This window comes from Chiroxiphia lanceolata, chromosome 8, assembly GCF_009829145.1.
Source record: "Chiroxiphia lanceolata isolate bChiLan1 chromosome 8, bChiLan1.pri, whole genome shotgun sequence".
In the NCBI taxonomy this organism is placed as follows: domain Eukaryota; kingdom Metazoa; phylum Chordata; class Aves; order Passeriformes; family Pipridae; genus Chiroxiphia; species Chiroxiphia lanceolata.
The window spans coordinates 26,989,454-27,016,956 of NC_045644.1; the positions used below are offsets into that span (position 1 = coordinate 26,989,454).

At 39.6% G+C, this 27,503-nt stretch overlaps 1 protein-coding gene across 2 annotated transcripts in view; it reads left to right on the forward strand.

Annotated features, from left to right (window-relative positions):
- Positions 1-1,424: 1,424 nt before the first annotated feature.
- The window catches only part of NRG3 (neuregulin 3), a 367,735-nt gene continuing 341,656 nt past the window's right edge, over positions 1,425-27,503 (forward strand). For both annotated transcript variants that reach the window (XM_032695055.1, XM_032695056.1), the window contains exon 1: positions 1,425-2,121. In XM_032695055.1, coding sequence (XP_032550946.1) covers positions 1,425-2,121 — 697 coding nt within the window. The remainder of the gene's footprint in view (positions 2,122-27,503) is intronic.

Below are 27,503 nucleotides of genomic sequence, written 5' to 3' on the forward strand. Positions count from 1 at the left end.
TTAGCGACTCCCTTTAGAAACAACAGCAACAAAATGTTGCAAATTGTTAGTTGTCGGATAGCATCAGAGTCGGAGAACATCTTCTGTCCTGAGCCCTGGTCTTCTCCTGGGATTTGGTGGGATCCGTCTCGGAAGGTGTCTCCACCTCCCCCCGCACACGCACACCCCTCGCCGCTCCCCGCACACATGTCTTTTCTGACATACAGCACCAGCCTATTGGATTGCTACCACAGGATGGGTTCAGGCGCTTCGCCCACACCCCACACCCCCGCCCATTCTCTCTTCTTATTCTTTTCTTGCCTTTTTCCTTCCTTTCCTAAGCTCCGCTTGCCGTAGCATACACCCTCCCGAGGGGTTTGCCTGGATCATTTATTTATCTTGTGCGCATTAAGAAGTCACCATTAGGCTTTGGTGGGAGGCGCCTTACTTTGTGCGCGCTAGCCTGCCTCCGCGGCGCTGCCAGAGGAATACACAATCGAACCGAAGCTGCAAGCTTGGCAGGAGCTGCCTCTGCGTGCCCATTTATTTGCCGGATCCGTATCTTTTTTTTTTTTTTTTTTTTTGCCGACTAGGTCATTGCCGCTCCCCTCCAGGGTTTCTTTTTTTTTTTTTTTTTTTTTTTTTTTTTTTTTGCGTGTGTGGATTATTAATTTTTTTTTTTTTTTTCGGGAATCCTCGTCGGAGTTTTGATGCCGGGCCGGACTTAGCGCGGGCGCGGAGGAGCTGCGCGGAGCCGTGCCTCCTTGCCCCGGGCCCCGCCCGCGGATCGGCCTCCCTGGCCCGGCGCCGGCCGCGGGTTGGCCGCGGGGCCGCGGAGTGGCGGGTGCGCTGCGCCGCCGCCTCCCCGCGGAGCCGCCGAGGGATGCTGCTGCACCGCGGCCGGGCATAGGCAGGAGCCGAGCGGGCGGGGGAGGGAGCGCAGGGAAGGAAGGAAAGAAGGAAGGAAGGAAAGAAAGACGGAAAGAAAGGATTCCCCCCCCAGCCCCCGAGGGGAGAGGGAAAAAAAAAGAGGAGAGGCGAGAAGGTGCGTGAATGTGAAGGAATGTACCTGCTCGCCGCCGGAGCCGCGCGATTGGGATAAAAAAGAAATAAACCGAGGAGGCTGATCCTTGCGACTTATTACCCGGAAAAAAAAAAAAAAAAAGAAAAGCCTTAGAGCGGAGGGACGAGAAGAAGAGCGACGAGGCTGCAGCGAGCAGCGCTAGAGGAGGGCGCCCGGCGGATGGCGCGGCCGTCCCGCTGACTCCGCGGCCGCGGGAGGCTGCGCGGGGCGGCGCGGCGCGGGGCATGCCGTGCCGGCGGCGTGACTGAGCGGGGCGCTCCCGCCGCCCGCTCCGCACCGCGCTCCCCTCCGCCGCATGCCGCCGGCAGCCGCGGCGCGCTGATGCCCCGGGGCCGCGGCGGCGCTGCGGACGGCCCCTAGGATGAGCGAGGGGGCTGCCGGCGCCGCGGCGCCCGGGGCGGCGGAGGCGGCGGCTGCGGCGGGGGGCCCGGGCGGGGATGGGGCCGGGGGGCCGCCGCGGGAGCTGCGCTGCAGCGACTGCATCGTCTGGAACCGGCAGCAGACGTGGTTGTGCGTGGTACCCCTCTTCATCGGCTTCATCGGTCTGGGGCTCAGCCTCATGCTGCTCAAGTGGATCGTGGTGGGCTCCGTCAAGGAGTACGTCCCCACCGAGCTGATGGACGCCAAGGGCGTGGGGCAGGACCCCTTCTTCCTTTCCAAGCCCACCGCTCCCCCCCGCGGCGCGGAGACCACCGCCGCGGCCACGCCGCGGCCGCCCAGCCGTGTCAGCCCCCGCCTCACCACCATGAGCCGGGCGCCCCCGCGGCCCCCCGGCACCCGCGGCCCGGCGCGGGGCGGCCCGCGGCCCACGGTCCCCCGACACCCCGTGTCGCCGCACACGGCGCCGCCCGCCAGCGGCCCCCCCGGCACCCCCGGCCGCGGCGCCCGGCCACCGCCCGCCGCCCCCAGCACCCCGCCGCTGCCCGCCTGGCCCACTGCGGCACACGCTACCTCCTCCTACAAGATCTACGTCCACGACTCGGCGCCGTCCTGGACCTTGTCTCCCTTCCAGGAGTCGACCACCACCACGCCGGAGGCCAGCACGACCCCCAAAACCCGTAAGTGATGCCGCCCGCCCGCGCCCTCGGGCCGCCCGGAGCGCGCGTCGCCCCGTCCGGACCCGGTGTCGGCCGAGCGGCGGCGGGGTCGGGTCGGTCCGGGGCGAGGCGCCGGTCGGGCGCGGCTGCCGTGTCGCTCCCGTGCGGTTGCTGCCCTGCGGGAGGGAGGCCGGAGAGCTGCGAAGTTTGCGCTTCTTTTTTCCCTCCCCCGCTTGCGCCCCCGCTCCCCCGGCAAGTTCCCTGCTTTTGTGATGGATGTTGAGGCAGGAGCAGCCATTTGAGGCGACTGGTTTTTCTTGTGGTTTTTAGGAAAGATGCAGATCCCCCCCCCCCCCCTTTTGCCTTCCAGGCTGGTCTGCGAAAGGTATTTAGGAGATGCTGGGAGGTATCTGAGCGAGAGGGATCGTTGATGACAGACCCAGAGGGGGCAGTGGGGAGAGTGGTCCTCGGGAGGTGTAGAGTGGGTTGTGCATGTGCTTGTCTGCTGGTGAGTTTGGTTTCCCGCACACTCGTCTCCCTTGAAATAGAGGAGAGCGGTCTCCGCAGGGATGCTCCCTCCGTCCCAGCGCCCGGCTTCTGAAGGAGCTACCGCCAGCTCCGCCAGGAAGGAGCCCTGGGCACCCCGCCGATATGCAGACGCAGCCCAGCGCTTTGCCGGCTCCCGTGTGTAGCCTCAGCACCGTCTTGCCGTAACTGACTATTTTTTTTTTAAGCAGAGGAGGGGGCTAGTTCTCCGATTGATGCTTGTTGACTGGTTCTTTCCGCCCTCCCGAGCACAAACTTAAGGATTCGGGCTAAATCCGAAAATTCGTTTGGTCTCTGTGTATCAACTTTCAGCTCCTCATAAAGGTTACTTAGGACAAATGCAATCATTGCCAGAAGAACTTCTGTGTGGTGCTATTTAGTGAAGTGCTCAATTATACTGTGTTATAGTAATCTTCTGCTTTTTCTTGGATGCAGTGGAGGAAATGAAAAGCCGGGTGTCCTCCATTAACTCTTAGTTGCTGCTGCTAGGAGCATCAGTTCAACTGAATGCTACCACTTGATCACTTCTACAGCCTAGCGTTCTCCTTTTGCGTGATAATGTATGGCTATTCGGCTGGAGGATTTTGTTAGCAAGTAATTTGAACTTTATTTTGTCTGTTAAATCTGTTTGCTGATTAGCACTAGGGCAGAGAGTATAGGCAGAGCCAGCTGATCTTGTGAATTGACAAAATCGGGAGAAGAACAGCAAATTGGATATGAATGTGTGGGTGGGTGTGCAGGTGGCGGATGGCTGGGAATGATTACGAATAAAACTATCACTGAATCAGAAGAGCAAACAAGGCATTAACTCGTTTCTCCTGTGTCTGCTACGGTAATTGACAGAAGCATCCCTTGCAGGTGTGTCTGAGCCTGCACGGTCTGTAGGTACAACCTACGGAAGTCAGAAGTTACCAGAAGGAAAATCTTTTGTGGAGCTGAACCCAACCCATTTCACTGAGGCGTAGGGAGCTGTATAGGGCACTTCTTAGAAGCAAAACAGCAAAGGAAGCTAGATTTTCGACCCGTGTCTCTGTTTTCAATCCTTGTGTGAACCAAATATTTTACGTGGTGCTTCAAGCTGCTGCGACCTGGTGCGTGTGGCTGGGCTTGCCAGGTGGGTTCTGTCATGGTTTAAGTGCTCACTTGCAATTTCTTACTTTCTCCTCTTTCTCTCTCTTTGGGTATGTAAGAGAAATCCACAGTAATTTCTGCCCTTCTATGCTGTCTCCTTACAAAGTCTAGAAGGCAGGAATATACTGATTAATAAATAATATTCAGCTGGCAGGACTCTCCTCCATGCAAGACACACCAAGGAAGAAGAAAAACCACAATCTCGAAATGTTCCTGGCAGTTGCAGAGCCTCCTAACTATTTTTTGTTTTAGGGAGACTGCTAATACCTTTTACAGCAGGGTGTTTCCCTTCATTAAATGGAGCTCAGTTATAGGATGGAAATGTAAGAACTGCAAATCCAGCAGAAATTGACCCTGTTTGGGCACATTGATAGCAGAGATTATCATTAATGGAAGATTAAATAGATTACATAAAAAAGGATTTGAATTTGTAGGACATGTGAACATTTTTTTAGAGCCTACAGCTGTACTCTCCGGATACATATAAGCATCTCTGAGGATACATGTAAAATTCTTTGAGGCTGCAGTATCCACTGGAGGGGAGAGAGAGGAGAAATGCAGTCTTTTTGCTGTGAACTGCTGACATGGTGTGACCCCAAAGCAAGTATCTGCGTCTGGCACTAACAGCTCTTAGTAAGAAAGGGAATTTTTTAAATCAAATTCATCCTAATTTCCCAGGTTGAGCTGCATGTTCCTTCTGTGCCCGTTGCTCCAGCTGCTATTGAAATGAAAGTCATGGATCCTGTTGTACCATGTGAATACAAAATCTGACATGATGAATCTCATGCCCCAGCTTTCAAAACAGTGCACGCCCTTGTGTGATCCCCTGGCTTGGCAAGGCACATATGTGGGCAGGAGTCATAGGTTATTTAACATTTCACAGCTTTTAAGAAAAGAAGCAGCTGCCTGTATTTATACTGATTTGTGTTGCAGTTTATTTAATTGTTTTAACATGTTAAATGGGCTCAAAATAGGATTTAGGAAAATGGAAGGCAAATCAGGAGTTATTTCTCCAGAAAACTGTATGATTGCCCACCTGAATGAATGTTGGTAAAGCCTTTTCTCTGTGTGTGTATTCATCTGAGGAGATGTTGTGAAATCTCTCTTTTTTGTGGGTGTGCATAATGACAATAATTCTTGGTTGTGTTTCACTCAAAGTCAAGCTATCTGTTAGCTGTTTTGAAAGTTCTTGATGAAGATCCTTCAGGTTCTGACTAAGCAAAAGCCACTTACTCATCGAATCTCACTCTGTATCTTGTGCCTGCATGTGTTTTCCATGATCATATAAGACTTATGGCTTTTCAGCATTAGCTTCTTCATCCAGTGCTCAGCATAGAAGTTAATCACTGATTTAGAAGGGTAGGCCAGCCTGTAGATCAGAAAAATCAACCAACTGACTGGAATATACCAGTGAGGTTTTATTTTCATCAAGCCATTTGTTTCATTTTTAAAAAGTCATGCCCTGATTTTTCCAATATGCATTTTTCATGGTATTCTGGGTCCTTCAGTAATGTTATTATCTTTAAATTGAGATACTGGACTTATAAAGATTCCTGTGTGAATTCAGCTATGAAATAGCACTGTGGTTTCTCTCGTGTTCATATGACCAAAGGCTAATGCACAGAACTGAGGTCAGGCAGGTGGGGCTCAACTAATGCATGGTAACCAAGAAAAGAGATGTTACAGAACACTGTAATCAATAAATCTTGTGAAGTCCAATTGCAGCCTTTTTTTGAGTCCAGACTTCATCCTGAGTACACTTTGATTTCCTGCTAAAGATTTTCTGGTCCAGCCGTTTGTCCTAGTCATGTCTCTGACTGTTTGTTATGCACGGCATGGGTTCAAGTAACAAGCATCTGGCAGATGCACAGCTACCAGCACTGACATTTTGGTAAAAGCTGTTTGTTTTATTTTGCACTGACTCAAATATCTTTTTCACATTAAGGATGACACTTAGATGGAACTGCGGGGTTTTCACCAACTGGAGGGTGTTGTGGGAGGTGCCAAACCGTAGTAAAACCAGACCTACTCTTCCCAGAGCCCTAAAGCGTTCTGCCAACGAATGACACGTATCTGCGAACACTTCGCATTATGATCATGAGCTGTCGTTGAAATCGAGGGGAGCACACGTGACTGGAAAGCACGTGCCTTTAGCATTAACTAAGATTAATATGCCAGTTATGTATCAATTTTAAGTGTTTCAGAAACTGCTGAATTGAAAAAAAAAATACTGAGGCAAACAACTGGGAGTTTTAGGAGCATTGGCTTCTTATTTCCACTTGCTTGCTGTTCACATACCTTCTGTCAGCATACCACAGAAATGATGAGATTTGTGTTTCCCATCTTAAATACTTGTCAACAGGAAGACTACCATCAAGATAAAAATAGCAGATACGGAATTGTAGCCACTCCACTGAAATGAAAATTACTGTAGTTGTATTTTATTTTTTCACATTTTACAGCTATAACTTGCTTTATCTGTTTCAACTAAGTTGGATGACACTGGACTTAATTCCATTGTCCATTTATAATCTTCTTTCTAGTTAGGGACTAGTGCAGTTATCACTGAATTCATAAAGAAGTGGAATATTCAAGGAAGTCCCACTCAGATATGTACATTGATTCTATTTGGATATATTTCTTCTCTGTTGCTTTTATTAAAGTATTCATTGAAATCCTATGACCTAGGAAACTTTCATAGCACTGGCATGATGAGTGGAAGGGATATGGATGAAATTATTCCATGCTGATTTTTAACCCTGAAGAAAATTCTTTTGGGAACTGTATGGTTTCTCATTGATTTAACCTGTGATCACTGGTAAAAGCAAAGCCTTACATTTTATTTGGCATAAGTTTTTTGCATCTATACAAAGACATTATGTGATATATTATATGTTGATAACAGAATACCATTATTAAATTATAGATTCATTGCAAAGTCTTATGCTAAAGTAATGTCAACCCCACAGAAGTAATGTCTAAACCCACAGAAAATGGAAATTAAAATTAAAGCAAAAGACCTGTCTCTATCTACAGTATTGTGTCTAGTGTTGCAGTACATTTATCATCTGACTGATTTCTTTGAAACCTCCTGCAAAGCCCAGTAAATACATGGATTGCCATGGATTTGACCTTGACTGTATCTTTAAATTTTATAGCCCCTGTGGCTTTCAGAAGTACCTTTAACATACTGGTGTTTGCTTTTGCTGATTTCTGTTGTGACTTGTACGGAAACAAACAGCGCAAGGAAAAGTACCTGGTAAAATCATGTGGGATGAGTTGGTCACTTTTGTTTTTGTCTGAGCCTGGTGGTTTCTTTTTTGAGCTTCTTTTTGGTTTGAACAGCTTTGCAGTACTCCAGTTTGACTGTGCACATGTGTGTGCACACACAAAACAGAAGCACGTGTTTGTGTATTTGCAGTGTGTCACTTTTTGGGAAGGATCGGGACTTCAAAGCCTGTAGTAACTCCAGGAGCAGTCTTTGCTAAACAAGACGGCTGCTTTGGTTCTGGTGTTTGTCCTTGCGCTGTAGTTCAGAAAAGAAGCCTGGTGGTTTCATGGTAGCTACTTAGACTGGTGGCTACTAGAATGCTAAGTTGAAGTGCATCTTTTTTAATTTGGAAGTCTCAGGTTCTTCTGTGTGGAAGGGATTTGTTATCACTGTTGCTATTAAGCACAGATACTTTTTAATTATTATTTTGCATCACAAGAGTAGGAAAAACAATGAAATACTTTACATTATGGAAGGGTTTCCTTCCTCTGAGGGACTTAATTCTTGGATTGATATGGTGAGAGTTAGAACTGTCCTTCACAGTGAGGCGGCTGCGCTTCAGTTTAAAACTGGGGCTGTGTTTTTTCATTGCTTAGGACTGAATTTCCAAGGTGGACAGCTCATAAACCCACTTTCCTACTTTTACCTTCTCCTTCTTACCTAATCTCAAGCCACTCTACTGAGTAAAGTACATCTTCAGTGGAGGAAAGTAGCTCCCTGTGAGGGCAGAGCAAGGGCACTTCTGACCTGGACAAGAGAGAGGAAGAACATTCAGAAGGCTCCTGGGTAATACAGAGAAAGTAAATGCACATGGGTGGGCAAGTGCTTTCTGAGTGGGTTTTTACTTTCTATCACACAGGTTTCTCGGGCCCTCTGGTAGAATTCATTCAAGAGGAAAAAAAATGAATAAAGCAGCCACGAGGAAAATTAAAGTAGCAACTGCATTTATAAATTTCCATGTCCTTTTCACGGAAGAAATACCTAATTGGATCGACTCTTCCTGGTGAAACTTGGAGATAGTAGGGAGAAATACATTAACTAAATGCTTGTTGCTACCTGTTTAAATGTTTATTTCTGAAACTTTGCTTCAATATTCTCAATATTACCCTAGTAATATTCAAAAATACAGATAAAATAATTCTTCCAGTATTTCATCTTTTACACCCTCCAGGAGTAGTATTTTGCGTTTCCAAAGCTGAGTTTCTTGTGTAGCATGGAAATAGGAGGATTCTGTGACTTTCAGGTCTTTTTTTAAAACACATTACTCTTGATTCCATTTTTTTTTCTCTTTTGTGGATCTATTAACTGCTGACTATAGGAGACAAACTACTCAGCTTCAAAGATAATTCATATCATGTTGAGAAACTGATTTCTAAGTCCAAATTGATTTATTTTTTTCCCTTAGTGTGGTTTTTTTTGATATTTCTGCAAGAATTAAGCCTTTGAGAAAAGCTCAGGTAGTATGGGAGGGGCTTGCTGTCCAGTAAAAATATAACTGGATAAAAAGATAGAGTGAAAATTTGGTCTGGAATACCTGAAGAAATTCATGCTTTAGTCCCTGTAAAAATAAATCCAGCGACTTGCAAAGTCTCTGTCCTCTTTTTACTTTAGCATCTTTTTGTTTGTTAAGTTTTTTGGGTTTATGGCTTTTGCTTTTCTTTTAAAATTAATTAATAGCTTGGCAATTCTAAGGGCCCTACAGTTGTGCCCCATCCTTGCCCCCCACTTGTATTTTGCACTCATAGGAAAGAGGTACATTATCAACGCATCTATATTGACAACGTGGTAGGTGCTCTTTGTAGGAAAATGAATTAATATTTTATTTTTTATGAAAATTTGGATCTTTCACTGAAGCATTTTGTAACTGGGTTAGCAAAGAATTGAGAAAAACATATCCTGATAGTATTCTGTGTAGAAGTTGTGCTGAATTAAGTAGTTTACAGTCTTCCATTTTTTATAATGAAATTGCTATATGGCCAATTTTTGCAAACATACAGGCCCAGCTTGGGGTGTGCGAGTGATGCATTTTCTCGTTTGTGGAGTTATGCATCTGCAGAATCAGGGCTAATTTATGTGAACATCTGTGTGATTATATCTGTTACTCTGCCTTAGATTGCAGTGTGAGTGCTTACACAACATGCCTGTGTAAGTAAATGCGCATCAACTTTTTAAAAGCGGCCAACATTATTGAAATGTGCTTATTAGAACTGAGTTTCCATTAGTGCATTTTCTTCTGCATGTGTTTTCTACCTTGCTTGTGTTCTTAGCACTGCCTTGAAAAATATAGTACTATTCTGTTTACTCTTTGCCTGAAATAAAGTCTGTAGTAAAATCTTTGTGTTCTGGGGGACTGTAATTGCTTAGTTATAGATTGTCACAATACACATGGGTCGTGAATCTTTTTAAACATTTCTTTTAAATTATTTCCTTACCTGATTTTTTTTCGTTATTCTTGAAAATACTTCTGGTTTTGTACAGTTTTTCTCTGTATTAAGTTCTCAGCTAGATAGATGCCAAAACTGACTTTTTCCTGAACCTTATAGATAGAAAATGTTTTCTAAAACATTGGAGATGGGGAAATATGTATTTTAAGATCTAGTAATTTTCTGAAACCAAGACTATGAAATTGTCTTCACATTGTTCATTTCACAGCATCATTGCTGTTAAAGTTTCAAGTTTGTAGTTCAGCAGGAACTGAGCCTTGATTGCTGGCTGTTACCAGATAGAGGGGCTATAGCACTGCGTAACAGCAAATCATTAAATTAGTATTAATAGCAAATAGCCTCTTTTGCAGATCTGATTATTATCACTGATGTCAGAACTTGTAAAGCAAGAATTGAGGTAAGATGTGTTTCTTCTCTTGAAAGGGTGTCAGTGGTCTGTTTTTACTGCAGTGACAAGTTGTTTTTTTTCTGAAGTGGTTGACAAGGAAGGTAGAAAACATGCAATCTAGCCTGCAGTTGCTGTGCTGCTTCTAAATGTAATCAGAATTTTAACAAATAAAAAATACTTGTACCAAAAAGTGTTGCTAACTACAAAATTGTGCTGCACTGTGCAAATGCTAATGTTTACTTATGTCTCCCAATTCAGTGCATAGTAAAATAGCATTTCCAGTAGTGTGCTCAGAGTGGCTGAGAGTTGTAGCTATCTGCCCTTCTCAGTGGCTGGGTAATACTGTTAAATATTAAAAAAAATGTAGTGAACCTTTGTTTCCTCTCTCCTGGTGAATTACAGTAAAAGTGGTTAGCGGGTTATCATTAGAATAGTGCTAAGCTATCCCAGAAGTTTTGACTTGGAATTGATTATATAGTACTTGCTGCAGAAAATCTAGTAATTGTCTTCCAAAGGGGTGTGCCTTGTTATTGTTTTTGTTAAGAGTAGTGCTGTGTGGAGAGGACATTGTTCTTCTTGTTCAATCTGTCGGTGAGTTTACAGAAGAGAAGCAGGATCTTTGTTTGAAACCCGGAGATATGCTGCACTGAAAGGGTACAGTGGTTTTCCTGCCAGACTTTGCACTGCCAGGATTCAGTGGGCAGTGGGTACAGGAACTTAACCGAGGGGATTATTCTGATGAGTGTCAGTGCTCCTGATTTAGAAGGGTAGAGGTACTTTTGTAATTATTTCATAAGTAGCTAAACCACATTAGTCTTTAGCCTGAAATCTGGCCCAGCTGCATAATGGCCATAGTGTTGAAAGTTCAATCCCCTCAATTTTTTATTTATTTTTTTTTTAATAATAACTAGAAAACTAAAATGCTATGCATAAATACATACAGCAATGACTTTTTCCTTAAGCAGATTGGGTATCTTTTGATTTTAGATTTCAATCTTTATTTTATAACTTATGCTAATAGAGGGTACTATACATTTCACAGGGTCAGCTGCTTATTTATAAGCTGTATCTCAGTGTCTCGAAGTTGATTGTAATTAGTTTTCATCAATCAAAAATGTTAGAAAAATACAGGTTGCAAACTAACAGTTTATAAATTATGCTATCTAACAGGCAAAAGCAATTATTGATGCTGGTTTTGAGTTTATAGCATACATACTTTGAAATTCACTGATTATCTCAATGTAATGTAGAAATAATGCAGTCTGCTACTAAACTGTGTTTCTGCAGCATGTTTTCATAGTGCACACAGGCTCTTTCTACTAAAGCTGCTCTCTACTTTTACCTCAACTGATTACCTTCTGAGCTGTGAAGATATGATGACCTTGGTGCTCTTCATTTTAAAAACAACAGAGAAAATGCAATGTTCACAGGATACTTAGAGTTTCATTTGTACTGGGGAGGGTGAACATTTGCCACTTGGTGACTGCTGTCACCTTGCCTTAGAGAGGAAGGGTGGCGGGTGCTCAGCGGAGGTGACGGCAGGAGCTGTACCCGTCCTGCACTTGTGCACAAGGAGCTCTTCAGCACGCTCTGGCCTGATCTGGGAAGACACAACCTTTACCTTACCTCTGTCAGCATTAACTGTCCTGCCTTGTTCTCTACAAAAGCAGAGAGGGAAATAAGTGTCTCTAATACCTTTTCATATCTGGAGCACATTCATTACAGAGGCTTACTTAGTCTTAAATGAAAAGCAAGAAAGTAACTTAATATTTTAAATTGGTTTTAGAAGTATCTGCCTGCAATAGGGAATTCTTTCAGGTTTTAGGTCTTGGATGACTGGATTTAATCTGAATATATGAAGTTGTGCTAGTGTGTGATACACCGAAGAGGGGAGGAAAGAAGGGTCTGATACTGTAATTGTTATTTTATAAGAAGTTGAAGAGATCACTTGCATCTACCGAATTTCAGTAATGGGTACAAGGCTTGATTACACCTTGTATTTACATATGAAAGCTGGCTTGTGTTACCTTGGCAGATATAGGGGATTTGTAGCCAGCCACAGCTTCACTGCTGGAAGGTGGATCTGTAAAGATGAACTAAACACACACATACTGAGGAGCCACTGAGCTCCTCATTCACAGTTTATTTACAGTGCATATTTTGAAAAAACATGGTAATAATCAAAATACCTTTATCTCTGACTTTTACGGTGCTCCTGACTGGTCAGTGATGTACCTATAGAAAATAAGGTATATTGGACAGGCCTTGAGATAAAATTCCTTACCATAAAGAGATGATGGTGGTAGAGTCCTACAGTGAGGATGCTGTGAGATCTTGTGAGATGTTTTATTTGTGCATTTGTCTGCTTAAAAGCAGTGTGGGTTTACTACGGAGCTTATTTTTTTGAATGCTTTTAAGAAGATACTGTAAGATTATATCTAATTAATTAGACACATTACATTTGAATTATTTAATTAGAGATTATTTTTCAACCCTCCCTTAAAATTCTAACACTCTCTTAATGTTTTTTTCACATTTGTAATCCTGTTTATGAACGCAACCTATACGATAGCATAGACCCTTGGACTTTTTTCTTAACAAATATCACTTAAAGATAAATTTGCTGGTTTTGTGTCATGAAATAGAATTAGAATCTGAGGAACTCATCTCATGTATAACCGAGAGGAAGCTGTAGACTGCTCAGCAGTTCTGTAAAAAACACAGCAAGAAGCAGGATAGACCACAGACAGGCACTAGATTGAATGTCTTACATGGGAACTCTTAATTAAAGCTTCTTAAAGAATTTAGAGTCCAAACATAATGAATTTCTTCTAATTATCACCAGATTTTGGTCGAACTCTTCACGGGCAAAGAGGTAATTAAAAGCTGCTAAGTTCAGCTCTGCATAAATGAAGGTGGGGATAATAAAAACACATAAATAAACGAATTAGGAGGATATTAAATATATGTGATAGGCAATTTCAGTAGTAATTATGGAAAACAAGTTGATGTAAAAAAACCCTCAACAAACCCAGAATCCCAAATGCAGTATCATGAGAGTCAACATTATTTCACATCTTTGTTCATTACTTTGTATAATGACTTCTTACATTACATAATAAAAAATGTTTGACTTGAGCAGTGTTGAGGTGTTACAATAGTCAACTGCTATAGAATGACTTCTTCACTATTTCAGCTTGCTTAGTAGTCTGCTATTCATCCCAAAAAGTTGTTAAAACCTCAATGAAAGTAACAGATCAGAGCCTATTGGTTACTGGAAGTTGGGAGACCAGGAATGGTCATTTCTTTTCCTCAAGCTCAGGGTGTCTTATTTGTGAAATAAAGGCATGGTGAAGAGGTACAGGTGAGAAATGAGGTGTACTAATAAGAAAATATACTTCACGGGTCTTGTTTTAAATTTCAGACAGTACCTGATGTCCTTGATTGTTCTGTTGTTTGTGTGTCTGATCATTTTCAATAATTCTCTGACAGTGAAATCTATTGGATTTTAATACTAAAGAGGAAGGGACAGAAACTTTAATTTTTTTTTTTTTGGGGGGGGTGGTTTAAAAGTGTCTCTTCAAATATAACCAAGATCTGTCCCCAGATGACAGGGGTGTATCTGACAGGAGGGCAGGGCTGTCTGTGAGACACCCTAACACGCCAGTTACTCTGCTTCGTAATTCTTTATTTTTGTCCTGCAGAATTGAATCAGGTTTGAATTTGGGACACTCATTAGGCCAAAACCTGCCATTATGACAACCCTATTTAAATCTTTTTAGCTTAACTTTGTAATCACTTGTCACTGGGAATTTTAGTAACTACTATGTTTTATATTGCTGTCTTGTTATATTTTAGAACCAAAGTGTTATTGTTGCCATATCTCACATCAAAAGGAAGAAACACTCTCAGTATGGTGTAGTCTTCTATAGATAGAGTCAAAATGCTCTCTGAGTAGGTGGGATCCTAAACCAAATCCAAACCCAATGAGGTAAGTGAGAATAAGTGGGCTCTAGCTAACATTTAAAATAAACAGTTACAAAGGAGCGACTTTGCTCAGCCTAGTCTGTTGTTCTGCATTTGCTCATAGTTGACTTCTATAAAGTGTAACTATGCTGATCTCTTAAGAAAAAAAAAATCTATCAATAAAAATGCATTTATTAGAGGGGATCTCAGGTGGAGAATGAGACAAGTTTTATTGCAGAAGTATTGTAGATTTACCAATACAATTGGAGAAAAACGGGCAAATGATTTTCCTGTGTCTCTTTGGTGAGGGCATAGAATTTTTCACTTTCCAACCTCCTTCCAATAATAGGATTCCAACATCAACAAAGTTTGAGGTTGTTTTTTTTTCTTTAAATTAGCTGAAAATGTTTTTCATAACTTGAACTGATATGCTTAGCTTTCAGGTGTAAATAGGTAAGTGTAAAGCTTGTTAAGTGTTCTTTTATTTGTTTATGTATCCAGCTGTTAGGGGTTTAAAAACAGTGTCTGTATCAGAGAAACTTACTAATGGTGGACAAGAAACTGTTTATCATCTTAAAATGCTCATATATTCAGATTGTCTTAGTATTATGAAGAAAGGTTTAGTATCATTAGTTATTACTGAAGATAAATATTGTATTAACACCCAGATGTATGACCCCAACACAGATGTTCATGTGGAAGGCTCACTCGTTATGAATTTCAAATGAATTTCATTATGTGAAATGATTTATATTGGTCCTTGAATGGCATGTTTTGGTAATAACCTTTTTAATGCCTTTAAGACATTTAATTGCCATTAAGTGGCACAGTCTGCTGTTTGGAAGGGAGAGCTGGGAGTATTTTAGTTGCAAATAGAATAATGAAATGGATTGAAAACAAGGAGGAGTAATAAATGAATAGATGTGTGATATTAACAATAAGATTGGCATCCTTTTTATGACCAGAGTATGTGGTGTGCATCCCTCAAGGTGGGATATCTGTTCCCCAGGCAATCTTGGGGCTACCTACAGGTAGCTGACTGCTGAAGTCAGTGGAAGCTCTGCAAATGGCCTCACATGGGACAGTTAAACTCTCCCAGTTATCTCCCATCTGAAACAGTTATGCCCAACTAGAAGACCCTTTTAATGAATGGTGGGCTAGTATCTGTGTGGAAGGCTTTTGACAGTGTTTTTACATTCTACATGACTCTCAGTGGTTCTGTCAATCTTTATTTGTAACAGTTGTATTGTAATCTCATTACAAGAACATCAAAACACGAAACCAGTTTGTACTTTCAGGTAGCTTTGCTTTAAAAATAATGTGAAAGTTAAATTTTTCAAATTGGTATGCCCCTTTCCCTCGTGTTTTAGTTGTGATAATGTGGCAAAGTGTTCAGATGCTAGTCAGGTAAGCATCAGGAGAAACAAAATGATTTTTGTGGGAATCTCAGGTTGAAGTGGTTGCCTTGCCTTGGAATTTTCTTGGGGATCTGCAAGTGCAGCTTTGTTAGTGAAGTTTGTAATTTGTAAAGAAAGCTGCAGTGTAAACATCAGGTCTTGAAAAAACAAAAAATTATGTGAGAGAAATTGTTGAAATAAGGTAATATTTGCCCGTTATGTAAGTTAAGACAGCACTTGTAATCTAAACAACCACTGCACCAGTCCTGGAGAATCAAAGGCTTCTTCAGTGACTGTTTTGACCCAAAGTTCCGTATGAAACAAATGGCTAATTTAGGTAGGCTCCACGTGGCCCAAACAATCCCACTTGCATCTAGTACTTTTTTGTGAGGTTCATGTAAGAGTCGTGGATGGTTAGAATTTCCTTTCTGAAGTCTCCATACAGGAAGTGTCTGTTCTTCAGAAAGTGAAGTCATACAGTTTGGCAGCTTCAGATTGAAACAGTTGTATAAGAACTGAATTTCCAGAGGTTTCAAGGTCATTGCTTAATAAAGATTTACGTTAAAAAGTGTAGAAATCTCAAACTCTTTATTAAGCAGTTCAGAAAAAGGAAAAAAAAAATCCACAATTCTCTAAAGTCCCAGGTACATTTTTTCTGTAAACCATGTGGAACTCCACCAAATGACTTCTCATAGAGATAAGCAGTTGATTCTGTAACTGCTGTGTGGAGTCACTGTGAACTACATCAAAGAAAGTGTGATTTTTAGCTGATTTTGTAAACACACCTGAAAGAAAAAGAAATTCACATGGTGTATTTGGAGTTTTTACATGAAATCAAGATATGATCAAAGGAGGGGTTTGGTACTGCACATTTTAAAAATCAACTGTAGCTTGGGCTTCAACTTGCCATAGGCATGAAATCTGATATATTCATTCTTCTATGTATTCTGCTGTATTTGCTTCTCAAAGCATAGAATGTAATAACTATATTGAAATTTCATTGATGGCTTCTGTAGAATCTTTTAAATAGGGACATGTAACAGTTATTCCAAAATGATATATTATTTGGAGGATATGTACATAATAAACTTAACAGAAGCTGTCTTTTCTCATTTCATTTTTCTGATATATATATGCTGTATTACCTGTGCTTTGCTCATGCAGTGGAATTGCAAATACTGTTGTTAGTGTTCTGTGCTGATTCTTCCATTGTTGCTGTGCAGTTAAGCTCTTCCAGAAATACCCAGAGAGAATAGGACAGTGGAGGTAGGAGCAGAGGTCTTATGCTGAAAGGAAATGAGGAGAACAGATTTAGAAGCTGAGGAGATTGGAAAAGCCGGTGGAACTGTATGTATTGTGAATATTTAGTGTCCTCTCTCTTAGGCCTATTTTATTATGGTAATGCTGCTGCCAGCAGGTGAATTATTGAAGAGCTAAAAAGGAAATTGCCCTGGGATGATACGTTGTGCCCACAGTCAGGTGATACAGTCTGGGAACAATTCCTGTTGTGCTCTCCAGCAGGATGCTGTAGTATTTCTCCCAGGGATTCTCCTGGCATGGGGTGGTACTACCAAAGAGAAAAGTAATATGAGCTAGAGAAAGGATTCCGCATGTCACGGGCCATTTCAGTGGATCTTTTCAATTTGCTGAACAGAAAGTTTTCCTAGCCAGCCAAACCTGTTGTTTTGGCCCTGCTGCCTCTGCACTGTGTTGAATGAACATTTTATTGTTGTCATCATCACCTCAGTGTGCTGTGTTCCTCCACCCCTGAACCCTGTTGAAAAGCTGCCACGTGTCTCAGTGAACAGAGAGTAGTCCCCAAAGTTTGTGTTCACGATAATGGTGCTCACAACATTCCTATTTTGATTTTAGCATTATTTAATCCAAAATGCTGTTTTTCCAAAAAATTTATTGTGATGGACAGCCCTGTCTTTTAAAATAGTAAAAGTACTCTAATAAAAAAGTACTCTAAATTCAGAATACCCATTGTAGTTACTGTGGAAGTCCAGTGATGGCATTGTGTCCTGCTTGTTTCTTGCCCAGTTCCATCTGTCTCACCTCGGTTTTCATTTCTCTGCCACTTGCTGTACTGGAGTAAAAAATACCGATGTAGGCAACTGCAAAACATAAATTCAATACTTGCTTCCTGTTAAGCAGAGAATAACTTGACTGTATTCAAAACTTGCTTAATTCTTATGGGTCTTTTCTAGTCTAAAAAAAATCTTATGAAACTCTGGAGAGAAGAATATTTGGAATATCTTGGGCAACCTTTATTTGTGAGAGTCAAAGTTATAGTTTGACATCTGTTCCTGATTATCCGTTTGTTCTGGTTTTATTTTTTTTTTATTGGATTATATTTTATTTTTTGGCAAACGGCCTGGAATTTGCAATGAGCTTTAGAAAGTAATCTTCTAGAATCTTTCCATGATGCTTCTTTTATGTAAGTGCTTCATTTTCTCTGTAAGTGGTTCCTACTGTCAATTTAAAGTTTGTAGGAGATGTTTCCCCATGTATTCTGTGGTAAAGATCCATGAACAGAAGTAATTTATTTTAGCTACAGTATCCATAATTGATGCCTTGTCTTTTAGTAGAACATTTCTTTCATAGCCTTCCTGTGACTGACACACTTAAATACTTTATTTATTACCTTTACCTAATAGCTTTTAAAATTCTCTTAGTTTCCTGAATAATATACTTGGGCTAGATTATTATTTTGGAAAGGATATATTGTTATTTACCTTGCTGTCTTCCCCTGCTGTGTTCTCTTGCTCTCAGGGAGAGGAAGAATTCCATACCCTCCTGGATTAGATGACAGTCTTATTTGAAATTCTTACATTTTATGTTCTCAGATCTTCCTCCTTCCATTTAATTTCCTTCCTTTTTCTTTTTTCGAATTTCCCAAGTATTTTGAAAAGCTTTACCAATTCTCTGTAATGGCTGTTGTCTTCCTTGTCATCCCCCCATCATAACTGAGCTGCATCATACTCATGTTTTGAATCGGCTTCTGTTTTTCTGTGAGAACTGAGTCAAAACTAATTGCCTGATATCCTTTTCTTGCAATTCCAAGAAGCAGCTGTTGCTGCTAGAGACAACAAAATGATAGACTATAAGAACACAATCACATTTTCCTGTTTACTGTGTTCTGTGATCTTTTAAGTGGCCACAGTGGAGTAGAATTTTCTGTATTTGCTTGCATCAATCAGGTAAAAAGTTGTCAAGTTATCCACTCTGCTCTGAGTCATTCCATATTTCATGAGGAAGAGTTTGAAGACTTTTTTTACCTTTAACAATGCTGCAGTTCCTCTCTACTGGAGTTTTCCCATGATCATTGCATTTAGGTGACTAATTTTTTTATTATCTTTACACATTAAGAGTGTATTTTCCGTTACACGTGGGGGTAAAATATTTGAAAACGACCCCCAGAAATTTATGTTTTCTTATAGCAATATAGATCTATCTTCCAAATTCTGTGTTGTGATTCCTTAAATTAACATTCCTGGTATGAACATACTGCATAAACACAGCATTTTCTTAAGCATTGCACAGTGCTCAAGGAGATGAATTCATGTACTCAGCCCTGCCAATAAGCCAGTCCTTATCCTTCATGTTCCTTGCCACTCCACATGTGGCTATGGAGACTTCTAGGTTGGTTTTTTTTCATCTCTCTGCCTGCCCGTGACCACATGAGAGCTGTAACTCCAATTACACAAAAGATTTGTTGGCTGAGGAGCAGTGAGAACAGTTTGATGAAGGACCAGTTTCCTGGTGGTTTCTTCCTTCAGAAGACCAGATTCTCATTTGGGGAGAATGCCAGCGATGCTTTGAAAGGTTTCCTGCATTTTGCCCCTTTTGAGCTTCCTTTCCATTATGGTATATTGGGTTTACAGCTGCTGGATTTGTCTGATGTGAACCAAATACATCCCTAAGATAGCAGGACTAAATCATTCTGTCCTCTCCTCAGCATATGGGTAGTTTCTGTCTTAATTCACCTGTAACTGCTTCTTATGTGTAACTTCTTTTGGATATACCGACTGCTATACTTTTACATTGGAAATTTGTGTTTGTGGCTGTATGACTCTCTCTTGAATCCAGAAAAAGGTTATATATTTTTACTAGTTAACCAGGTAAGTCTTTAAATTACCTTTCTTTGCTTTAGATCACTATCTGGCACTTTGAAATTATAATATAATAATAAATTTGGGTGGAGGGGACATATACTCTGAATGACAGATGTCTTCACTGTTCCATCACTTTAAAGGAGGTCCATTTTTCATTTGAAAAATATGCTCTCTGGGCTTTTATGATTCTCTTCTGTTTCTCGGGGAATAATTTAAACTTCCTAGAGTATTTCTTTTCATAATTTAGCACCTTTTTGACACTTTCTGCCTCTGAATTTGATGTTCTTGCTAATTTCCAGACATTATGATTCAAATAAATATTTCAATGCCGTATGAAAGAACTTCAAGAAATACAGTAGGTTGATTTTATTCCTTAGATATGGTACTAACTAAGCTTTATTTTGATCAGTTAATTTGCAGTGGCTTTATTCCCCATAGCAGGTAATTAAATGAAGAATAACACCATTTTGAAAGAAAAAGCCTTTTACATTTCTTCACATTTCTCAACATTTAGGAGAAGATAAAGCAATATTACATTTAAAAGAACAATACAAAATATTAAAAATAGAACATCTTATTGTATATTAGGTAGCACCATATTCTGTTTAGGATTTTACTGGGATCCTTTTTAATTTGCATTTGTATAGCGTGTTCCAGTATGTATGAATGCATTTGCTTTTTCAGAGGTCATATTCAGTAAAACTCCTACTGTACATCCTTTTGTATCTAACCCCCAGCCCTATTCAATGCCAGTCATTGCTTTAAAAGTGTCATCTGGATTTACTCTCCATTTGTTTTTTTCTGTTGGAATTATTTACCTATCTTCACCAAATAGTAGGCACAAATAAAAAAATTATTTTCAGATTTGTGAAGAGTTCTGTGACATTGTAAGCTTTAGTATAGCGATTTCAAAACTTCCTTAACAATTTGCCCAAAATCTCTGAAAATGCAAAATGCTGGTAATATGTTTAATTAATTCGATAAGCTTGAGTCTACTACTGTTTGCATGTTAAAAAATTATTTTTGCCAGCCAATCTGTATATCTGCATGTATATTTTTACTGTGTAATCTTCATACTCAGTTGCCTTCTGTGGGTTAAAAATGTTATTTTCAGAGGTGGTCTGACTTCAGGTTGTGCTTAATACAGCAGTTTGTGGATTCCAATATTTCTTCACTTCCACAAAGACAGTTCTGTTCTAGTCTTTTGCAGTCCTTACCTTTAGAAAGTTTTTCTAATGTCTGGTATGACTCCAGTTCTTTTGTTCTTTGTAAGGTGCACAGGTAGAATAGATGATCCCTCTGCCTCAAGTTTGGCTTTTTTTTCTTTCTTTTTTTTTTTTTTTTTTTTTGGGGGGGGGGGTTGTCTCTGTTTTTCTGTCTGCTAGCCATTAGTTTCCAGTGCTTAGACATCATACATGGTGTTTGTCTCAACTGAAGAACTTTTGAGTTTTCCAGATTGTTATCTGAAATCAGTAGTTTTGATCTCTGCTGTCTCCAGGACTCTAAGTAAAAATCTTTAAACGAACCACTTATATGGCTCTGGGAAACAGAAGAATTGTTTCCTTTGCCAACATATGACAGAGATATATTAATAATTTTGAAGTTATTTCATGAAATTAATATCCCTATTCTCTATTTATTTCAACCTCCATCACTGTTTTCTCCTTTCATAAAGTGATGTTAGTCTTAGAACTGGTTAATTTATATCGACTTCTTACTGGTGCTGCCGTGCCCATTTTAGTGTTTGTGTCTTGTACAGTTCTAGGTGAGACAATCAGGATTTTAACAAGGTGAGAAAAATCTTTTTATTTAGTGTTTATTTGGAATGATACAAGCACTGAAATTTTCATGAAACTATCTCCATCCCTTAATAAGAATGGTTTATACCCTTTTATAATAGATTTTTTTGTGAAGCAAATTTAAAACAAAAAGTAGTATGTTAATTTTTAAGCATGTTAAGATTTTATTCTATTATTGTTATAATGGTCCATATTCCTGTATTGTTTTTATTTCACAGCACACAAAACACAGGGGGGTGTAGACTTGCAGCTGGCAATATCCATCTGATTTATTTCTTTTATCTGGTTTTGAAAGTTTTAGTACTTTTTATGATCTCTAATGGTTTACAGGTTGAATAAGTCTTAAGAAGCATTCAAGACCTGGTTTGATGACTAGTTTAATGCTTCTTTCAGGAACAATTTGTAGAGATTAGGATTTAGTGAGATATCATTGAAGGATTAGCAATTGCTTCTTAAGGCATTCTGAGCTGACAGCTAATGGATAGCTCTCCCTGATAGCTCTTTTATAGTCCACTGCAGTTGGATAAAAATCAATGAGAAAGTGAACTTAAGTTTGTTTATGCATTAATTTTGGTTTTAACAGATGAGTATAGCTGCCACAGTAACTTACTTAATAAGTTGTACCATTCTATCATGATCTAGATAACCTCAATTAACACAAAGATTAATCCTCAAATTCCTCTTCAGTAGTTTTTCCTGGACTGAACAATGTGAAGGAAAATGTTCCCAGCGTGTCTGAGCAGACAGAACACAAGCTCATCAATACCCAGATAAATAGAGCCCACTTTTCCTCATGTTTCCAGCCCTCCCTATGTGCAAAGTAAAACTGTGGTTATATTAATATTTTTCCTTAATCTGTTTTTTTTCTAATCTTTTTTTTAATTATCTGTTCTACTATTATTTGAGCTAGAAAGCTAGTAATTGCTTTGAACTTTACTTCCAAAGCACATTTCAAATGTCAACAGAAATAGCAAACATGGTATAAAATGGCTTTAGTTTTATAAATTGATAAATAGGAGTTAAAAGAACTATGCAACTGTCAATTATGCAGGACTCTTTGAGGTAGCCTTAGCCCTCATGTTGAATCTACTAGTGTTCTCATAGTTGCAATCTAATTTAAACACTCTGCTTCTTAACTGTAGCTGTCATACCTGTTCAATATTGACTGAGGGACAGTTCTTCACTTTAAAAGTTAATGACAGGGAATAAGTACGATATTTCAGTCCCAATATTTTCACCATTTATATAACCCCAAACATTTATTTATCTATTTATTATTTATTTATTTTATGCTGAAAAAAAAAATCCAGTACATTTGTGAAGAGTAAAATAAAAACGTCTGTTTCCTCTCCCCACCTTAGCAGTAACTAGCTATGGAACTGTTTCTCTGCAGTAGGAAGGATTATCTGAAAAAGGTTTTAGTAAGACACTTATTAAAGAACTAAATGTGTGTTTTGAGTGAGTAATATTTAACAGGGAAATTTTCCTGGGAAAATTATCTAGGCACCATTTTTATAAATTCACAAAATTAATGCATGGGCGAGCTATTACGGGAAACTACCAAGAAAACCATTTTATACTACAAAAATAATCCATTATACACTTTTAAAGTTTTTCTGTAAGTAATAATGATTAAGAGCTTTACTTCATAACCAAACAAAAGCTTCTAGACTGCTGCTGTTAAACATTTCTTTCCTGCCATGCCTTTGGTAGGATGCAGCTGTGACACAGCGTTAGCAATTCCACGCCTGACAAATTGTTGTATAAATAGAGTTGGAATTTACAATTATTTTTGTAGGTTTTATGATGCCATTTCATTTGTTCTTTCATTTGTTTCCTAATACTGATGGTGTATTCTCTTTGAAATGCAGCATGAGTTAGATAGCAAACATAAATTCCTAAGATCTGGGCGAATGTGTATCTTCTTGTCTAGAAATAATTCTCCCTGGTGGACATAGTTCAGTTTATAGGTTTATGTTCTAATGCATTCTTAAATTTTTAAAACAAATTGCTATGGATAATCTTCTTAAGCAAACTGGTTATACCCAAGTGGTAGCTCTAAGTGTCTTTAACCTTTGTTTTCCACAAAAGCAAATATTAATCCTTGCTAAGCCAGAAAAAAAAAAAATCTAAACATTAGTCGTCCTCGTCCTTGGTGGTATTTGCCTGAGTAGTTTCCTTCCTGTGTTCCTGCAACTTCTTACAGTACCAGATTACTGTTCCTCAGTATCTCCTGTGGAAGAGCTGTGTGGTGCTGTCATCCATCCCTGTCTTTGACCCCCACAGCCTGGGGGTCAAGCTCCAGGGCTTCCGATGCCTGCGGACATGCCCCGGGCTTCCTGCGACATCAGCCCGCTTGGAGCATCAAGAGCAAGCTAAAATCTTTAATGTCATCTGAACATCTCTGCTATTGCCATTTCACCTCTGTCTCTGCTGATGGCAGACACCTTTTAAGAGCACATTAATGCTAGAAAGAGTTTACTGTTTTTAAAGCAGTTTGGTGATTATTCTGCTGTTAGTAGTAGTACAAGAATATTTGGCCTTAAGCACTAACTAGGCATCACTGCTGTCTCAGTTAAAACAAAATAATAGTTTGGAAAGTGTTACTTTATCCCTAACAACAGAGAAATGTGTCTGGAGCTTCTATAAAGAAGTGGTCTTTAAATTTAGTGCACTGTAAGCACCTTGGAGCCCTGCTACTGAAGAGCATGTGATTTAAATAGGACATGGAAGTCCAGTTTTTTAACAGAGAGAGGGTGGTGCGTCAGTGATACCACAGCTCAAATGCTTTGACATATTTTTGCCTTCTGGATTAGTGACATTGAATTCAGGCTGTGTATGGCTTTGCTTGCAGAATTTCTATATGTCAGCAGTTGAGAATATTTCTTAGTCTCAATCTCCTGCACTGGAAATATTTTTTAATAAGCACTCCTGTGTTTCCATAGAGGCCTGTTTATTCAGAGATCTTAATGCTGACCGAGCAATATTGAAGCAAAACCTGTGAAATTTTTTGAGTACAGCATCAAATTGAAAAACCTGCAGAATGCAAGGAATATGAGCAAACCCTTTGTCTTAGGTAGCAAGTTTCAGTCCAGCCAGGGGAAGTCCTTCGTGGTGCACCGTTTGGTTTCCTCTTGCAGAAGAGAGCCCAGCTTAGCCTAGAGGGCTGCAGGAGCTGGGCTGCCAGCCTGCACACTTGATGTTCTTCCTTAGTGCAACCCCTCCATGTTGGTCATTACCCAGAGATTAGTTTCAGGTCATTAGCCCAGAGAGACCCAAACATCTCGTTCCTTCAGGTTTTCTATCATTTTGGTAATTTGGTAGGTTCACCATGTCTCCTAAGGAATACTGGATTTTGAGTTTTGTTATTTTTCTTATTTGCCTACTAAATGTTAGTAATATCACCGCAATTTAATCTCTTCTCTTTTAGCAGTTGTCAGCCCTACACTGATCACTTTTGTGATTATCTAATTGTATATGCAAAACATCCCACTTATTACAGGGCTTAATTTCATTATATCCACATGTAAGTCCATCATGACTACTACCATTATGACGCTTTAATTTGAGTTTTTAATAAGGGCTTTGATCCTGAAAATAATTACAAGCATTCAATTATAATTGTGTGTTATCGATATATATTATGTATGTACATTATTATGCAGAAAGCTTACTCACATGCAAGTTACTGATGTATAAGAACTTGCATAATTAAATCTGTATTTTATCAACTTTTGAAAAATCCTGTTATTACCTTATATGCAATAACATTTTTTCAGGGGTACCCAATTTTCTTTTCAGTAGTGATTTAGACACTTAAAAGCTTTATCCCTAGAAGGGGGAATAAGTGTATGTAAATGATTTTAGTGTTACGGCACATGCCATCCCTTTCAACTTAATGTTTGTAACATTGACTAATTGATTGCTAGTATACATGCATGCACACACATTTTACTTCATTACTGAGGTGCAGCCTCTGACAGAACATACATTTTAAGTGTGTGCAAAACAGGATCTAGCAGCTGAGGATTACAGAACCTAAGATAAACCTTCAGGGAACTTAGTTCAGCAGTACAAGTCCTCACTGTAAATTAAAAAAGATCCCTTGAAATATATTAGTATGCCTGTGCTTTTATGAAAACGTGAAGAACAATTACTTTAGTAAAACTTTCCTGCCCTGGTTGCTTTTGGTTAGGGGTTTTTTTCTCTTTTCAGTATTTTTTCAATATTTAAAGAAAAGTAAGGCTGAGAGAACTCTTTGTTAAGAATCCAAGCTTCTTTTCACCTAAAACTTGCATTGGGGGAGTTTCCATGAAGCGTATTTGTATAATTATATCTCAGCTCTCAAAACATGAAAAGCTGTTTCTAGTTCAGCTCAGTAGTTTGTTCCTGGGGAGCCTTATTTCCTCAACCTGCCTTTCAAGTTGGGTGTTATTCCTCAAGGACCACAGGATTTTTCTTCCCCATATCGTGCCTTGGAAGATGAGTAGAATAAATGTGGCACACTTCTTCACATACTGATTCCTCTCTGTTTATCCCTTTTGGGAATGAGGAAAGGACTCATGTTGTCACAGGTAATAACATCGTATGAAGTCTTTAATTAGTGTTTTATGCAAAATACAGCTACCTTAGATTACACAGAAGACCCTCATTTTGCTGTGCTGCTGTTATTTTAAGTCACTGATCGCTGAACTGAAAGTGATTATGATAATTTTGTTTGATATGTAAAAACACAGTATAGTCAATGTCACAGAGTAAACATGGCATACTTTCCAGTTTAATACATAAATATATGTGTGTGAATTTGAAAGCAGTTAGAAGAGAATGGAGTGGGAAGTAATACTGAAACAAGAATACCAGTGATAATTGGGAACGTTGCAAGTCTGATTCATTAGATGCCAGAGAATACAACTCATTAATCGTGAAAGAGAACTTCTTTGGATTAAAAAAAAAAAAAAAGTCATTAAATAGGGAAGTTAATCAACAAGGCAGTAATAAGGATGAACATAAATAGATAAAAATGGAAAAGTGAGAGCACTGCATGTTAGGCAGTGGACAAGTGCTAAATGGTATTAAGAGCGTACCTGAAAATGAACAAATATAAATTACTGTAGTTTGTGTTACAAACTATTTGGCAGCAGTGAAATTCTAAAAATGGCACAGGTCTAATCATAGCTAAGTTTGGTAGAGAACACTGTAAGGGCATTTAAAAATACAGGGTTTTTTAAATAATTGAGAAGAAAAGAGAAGCTGTATGTCATACAGAAGTAATAAAATTTTCTTGATTTTTACAAGTAAGTAATTAATGTGTTGAATAATTTGGTATAAAGTTAGAAAATTTTGAACTGCTTACACCAAAAAAGAGTATTCCTCTGGAATACTGGAAAAGGAGCTTCCTGAATGACTAATGTGGATTTTTAATCAATTAAGGTATTCCTCGTATGTTCAAAGAGTCTTGTGAATTACTACTAATATTAAAAACCCATAAGTGGGATGATTGGGGTAGGTACAGGTGAGGTAAAGTGAGAGCTGTCTGGACAAAATCATGGTAAAGCTGATATGGGAAAGAGCTGTTAGTTACCTCCCAGTAGTCTGATAATAGTAGTGGAGAGGAAGTCTTGTCTGATTTGTAATATTCTGAGAAAATCTTAAGTCCAGCTGATATTTGTGTTTGCCTTTGTGTTACTCAGTTTCATCACACAGCATTGCAGAAAAAGAAGGATAATGCTTTTGAGTGAACAAATGGTGTACAACGTCTATGTATGTATGTATCATGTAAAATTATGTTTAATAGACCAAAAAATAAAAACCAGAACAATTGATTTGGTCTTGGGGGGAACAGACTGAGAGCATGGTGTTTGCTCTGGTATATGAAAGAAAGGGCAGGTTCTTGTATCTAATGAGAGGACTGGAGATGTTCAGATGAATGTTCTTTTTGTGTGCTTGAATTCTTCTCACGTACAAATATCCTCCAGGTTTGACTCATGACTCTTTGCACATTTTCAGTTCTGATCCTACTCAGACCTACTCAGCTAATGAGGTTTAAGATCATTGCCTGAGGTGGAAAGAGTATGGCACATCAGAATTCACATTCATGTTGTTTTACACTTGAGTGGAAGTAGCAGTGAAGGAGTTGCCAAATGTGCTGTGCTTTACAATTAATATTTTCAATATGTATTGAAGATTCATGTGTCTCTTTCTGTTCTTCATTACTCTATCACTGTATGAGATATCAAATAAAGGAAAATAAAATTTTTTCAGACATAATTAAAAATCTGTTTTTCTGAGTGTTACACTTCACTGTTTTGCAGGTGACTGTAACTGTAATGGTTAAAGATTATTA